Source organism: Camelina sativa, chromosome 15 (genome assembly GCF_030686135.1).
Source record: "Camelina sativa cultivar CO46 ecotype springtype chromosome 15, ASM3068613v1".
NCBI classification, from domain to species: domain Eukaryota; kingdom Viridiplantae; phylum Streptophyta; class Magnoliopsida; order Brassicales; family Brassicaceae; genus Camelina; species Camelina sativa.
In genome coordinates, this window is record NC_141894.1 from 1,283,317 (window position 1) to 1,300,499 (window position 17,183).

The following is a 17,183-nucleotide window of genomic DNA, read 5'->3' on the forward strand; positions in this document are numbered from 1 at the left end:
TCGCTCTAAAATGGTACATTTATGTTTGTTTGCATCACATCAAAAAATTGATACAAAGATATTAATTCACATCAATTATTGCTAAATGATACAAAATATGTTGTTTAACATCAATTCTTATAATTGATATTATTATTCAAACACTTGACATCAATTCAAATAAGATGATACAAATTTATACTAGTTTGCATCATTTCAAAAATATTGATACAAAAAAACTATGAATTCTCATCAATTAATTAATTGATGATTTTTTAATTTTATTCACATCAATTAAAATATGATACAAAATTAACATAGCTTTAAAAATGATACATTTATACATTTATATTTGTTTCCATCACATCAAAAAATTGATACAAAGATATTAATTCACATCAGTTATTTAATTGATGTATATACTAACTTTATTCACATCACTTACAAAATGATACATATATTAACATTATTTAATTAAATGTTATATTTTTATTCACATATCCTATTTTATTTTTTTTTAAATGAATATGAATAATTTACAAACTATTTAATTCTAATTAAAAAAAAAATCAGATTGTCAACGACTAAAACCAATTTTGTGAATTAGTTTTTTTAAATATTATTAAAATTCATGCCGTAAAAAATTTTGCAACTTAAAATCTCACAAGTATTTAAAAATGATAAATAAATAATTTATATATCCAAAGATCTTATCCTTGTCAAAAAATACTTAACTATAAATAAATAAATAATTATATTTGGCTTTATATTTTGAAAAAATTGTTTCCACAACTCAATCTACTATTTAACCAACCACGATATATGTAACTACTCAAATCAAACTAAAAAAGTTTATCTTTTTGTATAAAAATTTCAGAGTGATCAACAAGATCATAAAACTATTCTCCTTGTAAGAAATTAGACGAGACATTAAGCGTTACCAGAGAGCTTATACGCAGAACCGGTCTCAAAACGTTTGAACTCACTGAGCCAGAGGAAAAGAGAGTGTAGATTCAGGTCTATCACTTCTCTGGTAGGGGAACGAGTGTATCACTTCTCTGGCAGCAATCTGAGTTTGGCCTCTATGTCTCTAAACCTTCCAAGGTGACTGTTGGTGTGGAGTGGTTCTTGATGTTCTGAGTCAGCAAGTTCTTGAACTCAAGAAGGGATTGTATTTGGTCTTGTGGGAAAGAGAAAGATATTTGTGGACTGAAGAAGGCGAAGAACAAGAGGACACAAGAGAGAAGACATGGATTCAGCATTATTCTTAGAGGTATTGTCTGTTGCCGCTCACAGGTTCTTCTGTATGTGTCTTGTTTCCAAGAAGTGATCATTGCTACACGATTTAAATCCGAACAATGTTTTCTTCATAGACATAGTGACTGTGATGTGTTGTCTTTTTTAAGAAGGCACTATATATAAAAATAGTTGACTTCTAAGATATTGCTTTCTGTCTGCATTCACACAAATAAATAGGGTTAGAATATTCCATCATGTTGACTAGTACGTTGACTCCACAACAATTTATTGATTCCTACCAAAAAATAAAACAACATTTTATTGATTTGGAGATTCAGTGATTTATGAAGACGACTAAATGAAAACGATGCTTTGATGTATCTTCTTAAGATTTGAAATGGTATTTCTATTCGTTCGATTCTTACAAATAACATTTGAAGTAATGGCAAACCAATTTCTACATACTAATTAAAACCTAGATTATTTGATTTTAAAATACAAACTTGGAAGCAGACAGAAAGGCTTTAGACCAAAAGATGAGAAAGGCTTCTTAGAGATGTTTTACTAATCATTTCTACAATATCCCAAAATATACTTCCAATTTCAGAAACACAACTTTACACTATATATTAATTATTAATTATACACACCAAACAATTTAATGTATCACCACAAATAAAATAAAATAAAATAAACATACAAATTAGTTAACAGATTTTAATTATATTCAAAATAATAAACTTTTTAAGTTATACTCAAATTATAACTAAAATTTATTATAATTTTGTTAAATAGTCATTAAATAATTACAAAATAAATTCTCTTTGTAATAAATATAAAAGTTCAAAACTTAAAAATTATAAAACATTAGACCCCCCGTGTACCACGGGTTCGAACTTAGTAATGTTCATTATAACAAACATGTTGCTTCACGGCGGAGCAGCTCAAGGCACACGGTGGAGCCAACTAAACCGAACCCACCCGTCACAGCTACAACTTTGCCTTGTATTCCTCTGTTCTCTTCGTCTTTCCATCTCCATATTTTGCCTTTTTGGTTATGGCTAGTTCAATTTCGATCGTTCTAATATGGTCAACGGGAGTTCAATAGATATATTAATTGGTTGCTTCAGGTATGATGTAAATTAAATATTGATATATGCACGACAGCACGAGAACCTCGTTGTCGTTTGAAGCACGTGTCTATGCCAGCTGGTCACGTAGACGTAGCGTTGGTTGATAATGATCACGACGAGAAATTTAACATGTTCATTTGTAAGTCCTAATCCGCAAATTAATTAATAAGCTTCTTGTTAAATACTACTACGTACTATAACTCTTACCTAAATCAATCTCCTTTCTTGTCAATACTAAGCAATATGAATCGTTCAGTGACGCATCGATGAAAATAGTACAACAAACATGCAACTACTATATTGATCTCTATGTCTTCGCAAAATTGTTTACGCTTGTTGAAATCCAAGAATAATGGACAAGCGGTGAAAAGACACTGCCCAAATATTTTTAGAGTTTTTACAAGTTTTTCTGATTATGATTCGATAAGATGCTATAAGCATTCTCCAACGGCCAACCAACCAGACTGCTCAGCAAAAAAAAAAAAAATACCTCTCCAGTTATTCTACTAAACTATTATTGCTCTAGGTATGCATGCATTAGCCTATTATTCACAAATATTATTTATATCAAAAATATAAATAAAGAAAATGGAAGCATAAAGAGAAAGCTAAAGAATATTAAATGGAATCAAATCAAGTCAGAGAAGCGAATTTTAGTTATATTTTGTCAGAAAATGGAATATTAAATGGAATAATGTGCTAATTAGTACATTTTTTGAATCATACAAAGGGGAATTGCTTTAGCACACAAAGGCGGTATAGAATATTTGAGATTTTGTTGTGTTTCTGACAAAATCGTAGCTTGATTTGAAGGTAATTTGTTTTATCACATTTCCATCGCTTTCTTAATTTTGGTACCAATCGATATTGTATCTTCTGATGGGAGATGACAATAGATTGTAGTTTTGTAGATCATTAACACATTGGTATTTACTTTTTTGATGAAATCAATTATAGATCATTCGTAGGAAGCTTGTTTGTTATCTTTATATCTAATGTGGGATTCTATATATATTTTGTTTTAGGCTTGTTGTTCTTGACTTTGTAATTTACACAATGGAAGTGGGGTTTCTTTGGTCTCTGCATCTGTGTAAAACTTTGTATAAAGCAAATTCTATACCGCCTTTAGCAAATGAACCGGAAATCAATCTAACATTAAATCAAACCGGTTCATCTCTGACCGTTAAAACTCAACAGTTGGATTCTTCTCATGTTTGACCCTTCCAGTTGGCTTCATAGGCCACAAAGTGATTATCACTAATAAATAGATTTTTTTCATAAACCATGAGTAAATCAACTCAATAATACAATGGGCCTCAAGTGATATTGTTTTAGCCCAATAAGAGAGAACAATTTGTTGTTTAGATGCCGACAAGTCGGATCATGACGTTGGATAATGAAGTCTTGTATGCTCTTACATTCTTTCGTTCTACTTCCATAAATGGGATCTTCAAGTTTAGATCGGAAGAGTTGGTTGGTCTTTTTTCGAGTTGACATCATCAACTTGTGGTGCTAACTGCTAAGACACGCGGACGCGGTGCCATTATGAGAAACAAGATTTATAAGTTCGCAACACTCTTCATCATAGTACTAAAATTTTGAGAAGAAACAGAGAAGATTTTTTTTGCTTTTCCCACTGTATACACAGGTAAAAATAATAAAGCTATACCTGTTTCTCTTCATGATCTCACTTCATAGACTAGCTAACCAGTAACCACATACATTAACGAAGCGGCGGCTGCAAGAATATTACTCCATGTGTTGGTCAGCAAACTGTTCGACCATAGCATAATGATGTAACGTACATATTCTTCTCCCATTTTTCCTGAAACCATAGGTGCAGATCCAAGTGAAGTATATATATATATATATATAGAGAAACAATAAAATGGAGAAAGAATTCAAAAAAGTTTAGTTACAACAACATGCACGCTCCTTTTGTTATGTACTAGGCACACACCTTGATATAGGAGCTTGGAAAAGCGGAAGTGCGTAAAGTCTCTTGTCTTCCATCGGTTATTTTACGTCTAGGTAAACTCAATATAAAAGCTGCTTGATCAGCTGTTGCAGCCATTGATGTTATCCCGTATCCACTCTCCCACCTTCGATTTATATCTTCACTTGGGTAAATAATGTCAAGCTCCACCTCCTATATAAACATCATCAGTTATGATACATTATAGTATACTAGCTCCAAGAAACAAACTGAAATGTTGACAAGCCTCGGGTTAATTAAGGGATCGGAACCTGTTTAGAATAGCCTGAGTTCCTTGACATTACTACACCCCAACGAGTTCCAGCAGTTGCCATGGAGGTTACATGAAAACCTTCTTTCCACTTCTTATCCATCCACTTTAAAGGAATTGAGTCACTGACTTTGTATGATTGCTGGGTGTAAAGAGTTCCTATAGCATTCCATGAAGTTGAAGTTTTAAGTAAAAAACATATTCATCATGACCCAATATGTTTCAAATAAGTAAAGACAAATACCAACCTTTTGACATAACTACCAACGAGCTCCCATTATCTGCACCAGCTATGGAACTGATATGGTACTTGTCCTCCCATTGTTTCATAATCCAACGCTGCCAAAAATCATTTAAAAAAACAAAAAACAAATAGTGAGTACATAGCCGGCCATCCATATGATATGGGTAATGGACATATAGTAGTAACCTTGGGGAGGAAGGCAGAGGAAATATGATAAACTTGAGAAGTGAAACCCGTGCCAGAATCGACGATGCAAGCCCATAGATTATTAGCTCCTGATGCTACACAGCTTATGAAAAGGCCATCCTTGTTAGCTTTCTCTACATGCTGGTGCAACTTTGGAATTTTTAATGTTGCGATGATATCTATAAGAGCAAACAAACGCAAAAAAAAAAAACCTTGATGATCAATACTCAAGAAATTAAAGAGTGATGATAAAAACATTCACTTTCAAACCTCTGTTTCATTGGACGACGTTGATTAAAGACTGAAATCCATTGGAACGAAGGACTAGTGCCGCCGATTCGTAAACCACTCAAACCCGAACAAAGTCTACTTGTTAGGTCTTTCTCTCTGCGTAATCAAAAAAAAAAAAAACTTTGGAAAAAGTTTGATCATGCTTCAATTGAATCTCTCGTGTAGCTTAATATAGAGAATTACGTACTTTTTGTTCTCAGGGAAGCCGACATCACGTCCGCCACCACCAGATCTTCCGCTCCTCACCGGAGGTCTCATTACACAAAGACTGCGTTTTTCCTCTGTCTCTTCGTGTGGTCGAGAACGTTTTACTAGGGTTTTGATTGCGTATAAAGATGGGTTAGAGCTTAACCGTTCGATCGGATTCGGTTTATTGAACAGGGGATTAGTCTAAACCCTCTAAATATATAACATAAACCGGTTTATCTCCGTAGGAAAAACTCTGTTAGATTCTTGATTAATGATGGAACTTAACTTCACCCTCTATGATTGGCCAGAGATCGTGAAATCGTTCTTGATTGATCAAACACCCGAGAGCTTCTTTGGTTTGGGGAATGTGAGAGAAAGAGCTAAAATCAAGCAAAACAACTCTGGAAACCACAAGCACTGGGGATCTACAGTCATGTTGGGTGGAGCACGTACCCCATGCTAAGTTAAAAGAAATTTCAGTTGACCATTGTTTGTTATAGTCTCCTAGCTCTTTTGGCTATAGTGTGCCCCGCGTAACCCAAGAAAGTGTCAAGATCGATCCTTCACCTGGTTAGATTAGTGTTTTCCAGTTTTGCTCTATTTGTTTTTGGTTTGCTATCTCCCATGTATTTTTATCTTTTTAATGTCTTTCCAACATGTTTTTTAAAAACTTTATTCTGATTGGGTGCATTATTGTTTATTTATATATCCAATTCTATTTTAACTCTTAAAAGAATTTAAATCATCATTTTTATTATCGTGAAAATTACATTTGAATTTATGGTACAATTAGTAACTTAGTAAAAATTTGTTATCTACCTTGTAATTCATTTCATATTTTAGTGTTTAAATAATTAAATTTGTCTGATATATTTTAGATATGAATTCAAATAATAATTTTTATATATAAATAATAAATTACATGTTTATTGTGATTTGTAATTGAAAAATTTTGAAATTACATTTTCTAAATATATGGAGCGCGTTCAAATGTACTATCGACGATTATTTGTAAATATTTGGTACTAACTTAGCTGAATAGTGGGTCTCTTTACGTAATTTAGGAATGGTATTTTGTAGTTTTAGCACTTATTTCCTCCTCTTTCTCTAAACTTCTCTCCAAGACAAAAATTATTTCTTTTTCTCTACCCTAAGTTTTACACATGGGGAAATATAGACAATTATTGTAGGTTTGAAATAAGCATATATGTGAATTTATGGGGATTTTTGATATCGACTACACATGGGGAAATATTAAGCAATCCAATCTCCAATTATTGTAGGTTTGAAATAAGACACAGATGGAAGATTCTTAATGGACAAACACTACAATCTCAAATTGAAAGATATAGTGTGTGTGCATAAAGAGTTACAAAAATAAAAATAAACGCCTCAATAAGGAAAATATTTCATAAGCAAGAAACAGAGGACACGTAAGCAGTTTTAGATTACAAAATAAAAATTAGGTTTATAAAGAAATCGAAACTCTTTTTCTCTAGATGATTATTGTAACAAAAATCGATAGTAAAGGAACTACTAATTAAAGGATTATATATGATAATAACAAAATTTCGAGGTAGAAAAAAAGGCTTGGTGGAGATTTGTAAAATTTTTATTGTGATCTAGTTTATGATTTTGGAATCGGTTCTGTTTTCTTTTAAGCATCAAACTAACTGTATTATAAGATAAACTAAACTGTTTTTTTTTTTTCAAATTAGATTATGGATTTGTGTCCTATCGTCGACTCAATCAACATTATGTGTTTGTACTTTGTAATTTGATTAGATGTTTTTTCAAATGATTTTTCGTATATTAATAATTTAGCAACAATAAAAATAGAAAAAAAAAAAAAAAAAGAGAGAGAGACGAAAATACTACTTACTATATGATGAGTAAAATAAAGTTAATTTTTATGCCAATAAAGTTACTTGGCTTAAGATCTCTTCATTCTGGTTTGAGCTCTAATTGTCTACTTGGTGCACTGAGTTCAAACGTCGTCATCCTCAACGACGAAAATGGCAACTGTGTCAATATGGTGTATGTTGTTTCTTTTTCATCCAAACCGAACAATTTTATTTGGGTTCGACTTTTCCGTCTCATGGAAAGTATTATATACTATGCTCCATGAGCAAGCTCGTTCGATTAAAATTTATTCTGTTCAATTTGCATCCATAAATTTATATATATGCTTTTCATACTATAAGAAGATAATAAAATTATTAGCTGTCAAAATAAAATAAAAATAATCATTCAATTTCGATAATTAATCATGGAGTCATCTTTTAATTTAATATTTAATTAAAAAAAAACAAAAATAACAACACTACTGAATAATACCAATTTTAATTGTATTTCTGATATGAAATTATTTAAAGTAGTTTTAAGTCAGTAATACTGGCAACAACTCACCGGCTTAATTTAATTATCAAACAACCAATAAACTCCTTGGTTTTAATTACAGTTAAATGCAACCTCGATTTTGACTATTCGTATTATTATTGACCGTCGACTCTTTCATCTTATTTTTTTTTTCTCCTTTCACCGATCGACTTCCAAAACAAATTCTAGAATCAACCTATGGTATTATTGTATTACTTATATCGCATGAATAATAAATAACGGAAACTGGATAAGAATCACTTATCACATAACAAAATTGACAATACAATAATATAATGTGGACCGCAAGTTATGGAATAAAATTAGGGGCTCAATTAAATTATAAATCTAGCAAAGAACTGTTCTTAAGAAGGTTGACTTCAAAGCAAAAGGAGCCGCATAAATTTGGTGACGGCATCTGACGTAGACTATGACATCATCTACTTCCTTATTGGGTCACATGTGGCCCCAGCCCATGCCTTTTAAGTTTTAACTGTCAATAACACTCACTGTCTATCCTCGACGAGTCCTCTTCCATCATCTTATGGTTGGTTTCTTAATCAGTGTGAACTTCACATATGCTATTTTTTTCAACCAACATGTGGTATGGTGTCCGTAAGCATAGTTTCGATTTCTTTTGTCTGTATATATGATTCCTAACATGAAAAAAAAAAAGGTGAAAAATAAAACACAAAACAAACTTTTAGCTGATGATAGCAGTAATAGAGCCAGTATTCACGTCATCATGTTAATAGAGCCAGTATACATAAAAGATTCAAATTAAGTCAGTCTTTTCGTTTAATTAAGGATATTAACGAATCCAAGTCCTCGAGATGACTTCATAGTTAAAAACAATCTATATAGATTAAGCTTATATATATGTTAGAAACGAGTATTAATGAATCCAAGTCCTCAAGGTTCGGAGAAATTGCATTAAACCTTGATATTTTTAATAAGTCTTACCCCACGTAGTTAAACTATCCAATAGTATGACAATCATACTCCATTTACGATACTTCCAATGTTGGTGTTGTTTCGTGACCGTTCCCTTTGTATGTATTAGCAGAACTTTTGCTGGATCCAAGTTTAGTAGATGGGACATAACTTTTAATAATAGATAAATTAAGACTTACGATAAACGAAAGTTCTAGTATTGGCATAATTATACAATTCTTGAATGTGTCAAACCATTATCATCATATATAAGAAAACTGCTGGCATATATAGAATTTCAACCAAAATTTTGAATTAATCGTATGAGGATAAAAGAAACGTTGTGTTGTGAAAGTAACCCCTAAGATTCTCTTCAGAAAAAAAAATGAATGTGCTTAGCTGTAACTATGATCTAGATGTATTTTGGGGCTGCTATATATTATACCGTAGAATTTCTTCTAATACGTGTCTAAATGATCCCGCAATAGTGCAGGAAAGAAAAGAAACACAAATTCTAGCTTCACTAACAAGCCTTAATTGGCAGTCATTTTTACCAAGAAATCTCTTCTCACGTACACTTTTGGAAGACATAAAAAGAAAGGAAAGTACCGCTTCAAACATCGGCTAGTGATAAAACGATGGCCGACTTGTTCTAACCTCAAAGTATAATTCCACTTCAAACACGACGCCGCTTGGAATATAGTGCCAAGAAAAATACTCCATATATAGGCCGTACGTTGATGCCTATTTTATATGTGTGAATTTACCACGATGATACAGGTTTTGAAAGGCGGAATGTAAACGATGATTCACTAATTACGACAAAAGCAAAAAATCGATGATTCACCAATTAGTTGTGTGCAAGTAATTGCAAAGATGATGATCTTTCGAGGGATATACGAAAGAGAGAACTAATGGAAATTATAGTCTCCACGTGGATTTACGAGACCGCAGTCATGAACCGTCCAGAAAAATTTACATATACTAATCTTTTATAATATAAAATTTCTATGACGGTTGTGATATCAATATTAATCAACGGGGACGAGGACGAGCTAATTAAAACGGCTTGCGAAAACGATTTTGCAGATTCTTTCGTTCAATGTTTCTTTAAAATGTACTTAACATTTTTTTTTAAAAAGATATTACCTATATTCGTACTCAACATGCGTGTCCATATATAATCTCGGAAAATTCTGAAAAGCTATTAAAATAGTTCGATAAGATTTTTTTGATGAAGAGAGAATCGGAAAAAGGGAGATTGAACCATATGTAACTGTAAAATAGTTACCTCATAACCGAAATGCAAAAAAATAGAAACAAACTAATTCAGTATTTTTTGGTGTGTATATTTTTGTCGTTTAGCACTTGTTTGTAAAAGGAAAAAGAAAGTTAAGGTAGTGAATGGAGAACATGCATTTGCGGTTTTTTTCTTTTTTTTTTAGGAAACCGCACTGTGAACACCAATCACTACATTTTCTAGAATTTGCGTTTTTGTGAAAAAAAAAAAAAATTCAAAACGCGGATTTATACAGAGGATATAGTCATGGACCGCCTTTTCCACTGCAACCATCTATTAACCAGCGGTTTTCGAACAAAAGCATGTACATTAATTTAAAAAATAATTTTTTTGAAATTTTAATATTATAATAATTAGATATCTTTATGTTTAAACTATGTATATGCAAAAGAAAATTTTAAAACTTCTCTCTATACTTTTTCTCACTTCTATTTAAGTTATTATCATAACACTTTTTATTTATTTTTACATTTTTAATAATTTCAAACTATAATAGATATTAATAATTTAGTGTATGTACATATAAACATTAATAACTCCAGTCAATTTAATAATAACTAGATTTCTTTTTGAAACTTTTAAATAGTTCTTTCTATAGTGTAATATTTTTATGATTGTTAAATTTAGATATTTAAGGTTCTTAATATTTTTCTATTAACACAAAGCAGATAATAATTTACAATTATATTAAATATATATATTTTTAAATTTATTCATATAATTATTGTTACAATAATATATATATACAAAATAAAATATTTATTTATTAATACAAATCAAATTAAAATACATAAGTATACTAATAATTAATAAAACAATATGAAATCCGCACTGAAATAATTTTTCACCAATCAAACATTATTTCGTATTATTTATTTTCTATAAACCGCACTTGTCCCGCAAATATTTTTCTCCCGCACGAACCGCAGTTGATCCGTACCGCATAATAAAACCGCTTTACCCGCACCATCAAATACGTTGTTACCATTCGGAGCCTAAAAGTTACGACTGTTTTCAAGTACAACTGTACGATGCACCAGTAACTTACCGAGACAACTGTACTATGCAACTCCAACTTTATAGTACTTTGTCCGATGTTTTAGTCTAACTAATAGAAATTCTAACCGAGATTATAATTATCTCAAACAAACTAGCTAGAAAATGTGTGCTTCACCTAAAAAAACAGTAAATCATTTGATTTATTTCTTTTTCAAAAGAAAAAAAAGATATCTAATTTATTTAATAACTTATTTATTACTATAGTGGAACGCTATTAATCTGGACCGGTTGGAGAATCCCATTAAATAGGCCCATCTTTGCACTGAAAACCCTAACGCCTTGTTCGGTTTTTGTTCTATAAATAGGTCTTTCTCTGACATAAACTGATTCAGTTCCTAGACACAAAAAGTCAAATCTAATATGCAGGTCTATGTGCCGTACCTGATCTTCTTTGGTATAAGATATGCCTCTGCAGAAGATAAGGTGCTGCATGTAGGCTTATATATCTAGATTCCACCCGATCTACAAGCCAACTTCAAATTTTCTTTGGGATGTGATGTTGTTTTTGGTGACAGATCTATATAATATATATGTAGATCTGTGTTTTTTTTTTTTTTCATCTATCTATATACTTGTATGTAGTATCGGATTTTCAAATTTTCTTGGAGTATGATGTTGTTTTTGGCGATAGATCTGAATGTTATATATGTAGATCTGTGTTTGTTTTTTCTTTCATCTATCTATATACTTGTTTGTAGTATCGGATCTTCAAATTTTCTTGGCGATAGATCTGTATGTTATATATGTAGATCTGTGTTTTTTTTTTTCTTTCATCTATCTATATACATGTATGTAGTATATGATCTTCAAATTTTCTTTGGGATATGCTGTTCTTTTTGGCCATAGATCTATATGTTATATATGAAGTTATGTGTTTGTTTTTTCTTGATCTATCTATGTACTTGTATGTAGTATCGGATCTTCAATTATTTTTTGGGCTATGATTTTGATTTTGGTGATAGATCTATATGTTATATATGTAGATCTGTATTTGTTTTTTCTTTCACTATCTTCAACCTGATTTTCAGTATTTCTTCTAGTATTTGATGTTTTTTTCTTTTTAATCATGTTATTAACATGTTTTTTGGCCGGCCCGATTAGTTTCGGCCCAATAAATAATGCCCGATAAAAAGCGGCCCAAACGCTTCTAATATATTTTTTTTGTTAACCCTAATTTCGTGTTTTTTCTTTTTAATCATGTTATTAACATGTTTTTTGGCCGGCCCGATTAGTTTCGGCCCAATAAATAATGCCCGATAAAAAGCGGCCCAAACGCTTCTAATATATTTTTTTTGTTAACCCTAATTTCGTGTTTTTTATCACCTATCCACGATTCGTCTTCTGAAATCCTAATTTTGTTTTTTTTAATCATCATCCGTCATGATTCACCGTCTGAAATCCTTGGTTCGCTACAATGGATCTCGTGCCTTCAATCCTTCTCGCTCTCGCTTCGGATTTTCACCTCCTTCAGTGACTCAAACTTCCATCTTCAGTTCGACATTTTCCCTTACTCCTTCTCGGAAACACCAATACCCGATGTCGAACTGAAGATGGAAGTTTGAGTCACTGAAGGAGAGAGAAGCTTCCTCTTCCTCTTCACCTTTAGACCGATTCCTGCACCGTACTTGACGGAACACAGAGAGAAGCTTCTTGTCTGAACGTGAGTTCTCAATGGTGATGACATCAGTGTCCATGTCGATGATGGAGTGGATGATGTCGTTGAAGTTTGAGTAACACATGTGAGTGTGAATCTGAAAGAGAAACATAAACCCCATTAGAAGTTCGTTTCATCAGTGTTTCAGATTCTAAGTGTTGTATAGTGTTTGTTACCTGAGTGCTGTCTTGGACGCCACAGTTTGTGATTCTGAAAGAGTGAACCGCCCAGTCTAAGTAGAAAGAGTGTTCGGCTTTCCTAAGAGGCAATCCTTCTCTGAGTGCGGCTTCATCGATCTGAATTACTCCAATACCGCCTTTCTCGAGGTCTTCCACTTCGTCTTTGATGGCCAAAGCAATCTGGTAACAGGTTTCGTGCCTGGGCTGGTCGTTTCTGACAAAAGACCAGTTGAGAATTGTGACTGGACCTGTAAGCATTCCCTTCATTGGACGTTTGGTCATGCTCTGAGCTGTTGAGGACCAGAAGACTGTCATTGGCTTGTGGCGGCTCACGTTACCGTAGATAACCGGTGGCTTCACACAGCGAGATCAATAGGATTGCACCCACCCGTTTTCATGTCGTTTCTCTACAATGTTGTTAAAGCATGACTCGAGTCAAGAAACAGAACAGTAGTTAGTTTCAGGGTTTAGTAACAGGCAAGAAACTCACCTCAGGCTCTCCGTGAACAAGAACATCAATGTCAACAACTTTCTTGATCTCTTCCTTGATGGCCTTGACGTAATCCTCCTCGGAGGTTCTATTTGACGAGAGATCAAAGTGAAACTCTAGTTAGCATCACAATCAACTTACTTAATTAATCAATGTAGACAGGTTGTCATCAAGAGTCTAAATTCTTCGCCTTGTACTCAAGGCGAACTCTCCTGAGTTCCACAGTCTGTGGGAAGGATCCGATGGTTGTGGTTGGAAGGATTGGAAGGTTGAGCTTCTTCTGCTGAGCATCTAGCCATGCACTTACTTCAGTTGTACGGCGTTGGTCAGATCCCTTCAAAGCAGCAGCCTGAGATACCATAAATTACAAATCATCATTACAGAGAAAACCATCATGTGTGTAGAGCTTGAGTTTGAAAGGAAACTTACAGCCTTCTGGACAGACTCATTGGTGACTCTTGGGGAAGATCTCCTCGAAGACAAAGCATCGGCGTTGGCAGTGAAGAAACTCTGAAAGGGAGAGATTTAGAGAGCATTAGTGTCTTTCAAATTAAGGGTTTAAACATGCTTGTTAGATCTTTGCAATACCTCTTTTGTCTGACCGGCCAAAGCCTTGGCCAATGCGTCAACTGGGCAGCAAAAGCTAGCCACGACTTGATTTCGTCATGTGTGGAGAAGAGAGCAAGAGGTTGAGACCACAAGCTTGTCTGCGCCAATACACAAATAACATAACCAAACGAGTTAACAAATAAACACTTCTCACTGAGTCATCCACAAGAAGAGATGGAAATAAGGCAAGTGATTCATACCTTTACCAACAACACCCTCAAGTGACTGCAAGGTGATGAGAGAGGCAGCGAGGTCATTGGCCCAGATGTTTCTTCCGTCAACAACACCAGCAAAGAAGTACTTGCTCTGGGGCCTTGATCAAGTCAATGGTCTTGGTGCCACGAACCAAATCAAATCCAAAGGCAGTCACACCCTTCAAGGAAGTAAGGGTCTTGTATGCTTCAGCAGGGATGTCAGCGAAGTAGGTCTCCACAAGAACATTCAGACCAGAGAGAGTTGATTCGAGCTCTGCATAGGCACCGCCAAAAGCCTCGAGTTTGTGACCCTCGAGATCCATGACAAAAAGAGGCTCATCAAACTGAATCCAGGATGCACCAGCAGCCATAAGCTCAGCAATGACTTCCCTGAGCACAGATGAATCATTACAGAGATAGTTAAATATGTTAGTATTCTATTGCTATAAAACCACGGATGCCAGATGCCACTGTATGATTCATACTATCAGTTGCTATATATTCCCGGAAGACTGCTTTGTAATATCCACTTCAAATGTTTGTTTGTTCTGAGTTGTAGCATTTAGCATAGTCAATGAATATGTGTACACTCGAAGGATTGTTATCACGGATGGGTAGAGTAGTAGGATGTTACAACGCATCTCAATTACCAGAGCGGGATGGCACGGGTGGCTTTATTCATCACTGATCACACGGGGGATGAGGTAAAATCAAAAGCCATTTCAAATTCGCTATCTCGTTCAATCAATTGCTTCTTCATAACTTAGAGAACACACGTTTATGTCTCTCTGTTACCATTTGAAAGCTATGTACTTTATTCAGCGGAGCTTGATTTGCGCAGCATTGAGGACACACACCTTTGGGTTGTTGCTCATTTGATCATTCATGATCTCAATCTCATCCAAACTGAGAAAGAGCCTTTGAGAAGCATATATCACATAAACATATCTGGAACTGAGAGCTATCCATGAATTACAAAGCGGAGAGCCTGATTGCTCCATCTTCATGAATGCAATTTATTTTAGAATGACATGTTTTAAACTTGAGTTATCCATGAATAAATTAATTACGTCGGATATGTTTATAAAAATTCCTTATTCATATTATCAAAGGTGAGTGTTGACCATAAGACAAAGCAGCATCAGATTAAAATAAACACACGTTACAGTCTAAACGCAAGTTACTTAATTGATTGTCTGATCAAATTCCAATCCACAAAGTGACCGGATACTACCCAAAGCTTGAAAAGATAAAATGGGCAAAATTATAGAGATGGTATACATCAAATGGGCCGGCAGAATTTGATCCCCATCATGTTTGATCATGTTTGATCTTCTGTTTGATCTTGAGAGGAGGGGTGGGGAGAGACGAACCAATCTTATCTTCTCATCATGTTTGATCTTCTGTTTGTTTTGTTTAGATATTGAGAGACTTAGACGAATTCTACGAGCAAAATGAAAAGTATTGGTCTGACGCCTTAGACCATCATAAGGCGAGCAGGTTGGTATATATATATATATATATATAAACATAATCCTCAAAAGAAAACAAGTCCAGTGACTGGCCATTTATATCTCTGATCTTTTATTTGTGTGTGTTCTCAGGCAGTGAGAGGTAGGAGGAGTCTGAGGAAAACTTCATCCAAGGATACGATAGATAGTTAACTTTTCAAGCTTTGGGTAGTATCCGGTCACTGTGTGGTTTGGAATTTGATCAGACAATCAATCAATTAAGTAACTTGCGTTTAGACTGTAATGTGTGTTTATTTTAATCTGATGCTGCTTTTGGCTTACGGTCAACACTCTCACCTATGATAATTAACATATCCGACGTAATTAATTAATGGATAACTCAAGTTTAAAACATGTAATTCTAAAACAAATTGCGTTCATGAAGGTGGAGCAAGATTGCTTTGTAAATTCTTCTTCTTCCGTCGTACTTACTATTTAGCTCTCAGTTCCAGATGTGTTTATGTGATACGCTTCTCAAAGGCTCTTCTCAGTTTGGATGAGAGCAGTGATCATGGAAGATCAAATGAGCAACAACAACCCAATGGTGCTGCGCAAATCAAGCTCCCCTGAGTAAAGTAGCTTGATTTCAAATGGTAACCCCACACCTTTTTTTTGGTTTCAAAACCCCGCACCTTCAGGACACAAGAGAGACATAAATGTGTGTTCTCAAGTTATGAAGCAATTCAAAATCCTACTGATTGAACGAGATAGCGAATTTGAAATGGCTTTTGCTTTTACCTCATCTCCAGTGTGATCACTGATGAATAAAGCCACCCGTGCCATCCCGCTCTGGTAATTGTGATGCGTTGTAACATCCTACTACTCTACCCATCCCATCCGTGATAACAATCTTTCCAGTGTACACATATTCATTGACTATGCTAAATGCTACAACTCAGAACAAACAAACATTTGAAGTGGATATTACAACGCAGTATGAATCATATAGTGGCATCTGGCATCCGTGGTTTTATAGCCATAGAATACTAACATATTTAACTATGTCTGTAATGATTCATCTGTGCTCAGGGAAGTCATTGCTGAGCTTATGGCTGCTGGTGCATCCTGGATTCAGTTTGATGAGCCTCTTTTTGTCATGGATCTCGAGGGTCACAAACTCGAGGCTTTTAGCCGTGCATATGCTGAGCTCTCGAATCAACTCTCTCTGGTTTGAATGTTCTTGTGGAGACACCTACTTCGCTGACATCCCTGCTGAAGCATACAAGACCCTTACTTCCTTCCTTGAAGGGTGTGACTGCCTTTGGATTTGATTTGGTTTGTGGCACCAAGACCATTGACTTGATCAAGGCTGGTTTCCCCCAGGGCAAGTATCTCTTTGCTGGTGCTGTTGACGGAAGGAACATCTGA

At 34.2% G+C, this 17,183-nt stretch overlaps 1 protein-coding gene and 2 pseudogenes across 2 annotated transcripts; 1 reads left to right on the forward strand and 2 right to left on the reverse strand.

The window, feature by feature from the left end:
• Positions 1 to 3,990: 3,990 nt before the first annotated feature.
• On the reverse strand, positions 3,991 to 5,591 carry LOC147926187 (kinase-like protein). The gene is given in 8 exon segments (XM_087486781.1): positions 3,991 to 4,176; positions 4,312 to 4,500; positions 4,599 to 4,756; positions 4,846 to 4,936; positions 5,028 to 5,180; positions 5,182 to 5,206; positions 5,298 to 5,414; positions 5,506 to 5,591. Coding segments are annotated over 8 exon segments (864 nt in total). The 5' UTR covers positions 5,577 to 5,591; the 3' UTR covers positions 3,991 to 4,116.
• Positions 5,592 to 12,685: 7,094 nt separating this feature from the next.
• Positions 12,686 to 14,697, reverse strand: LOC104747986 (5-methyltetrahydropteroyltriglutamate--homocysteine methyltransferase 2-like; annotated as a pseudogene). Its single transcript, XR_015582580.1, has 7 exons — positions 14,311 to 14,697; positions 14,090 to 14,208; positions 13,931 to 14,011; positions 13,684 to 13,850; positions 13,502 to 13,589; positions 13,009 to 13,440; positions 12,686 to 12,929 (listed from the first exon to the last, which is right to left on the reverse strand). The product of XR_015582580.1 is annotated as a 5-methyltetrahydropteroyltriglutamate--homocysteine methyltransferase 2-like (transcript).
• Positions 14,698 to 16,693: 1,996 nt separating this feature from the next.
• LOC147926188 (5-methyltetrahydropteroyltriglutamate--homocysteine methyltransferase 2 pseudogene) lies at positions 16,694 to 17,183 on the forward strand (annotated as a pseudogene).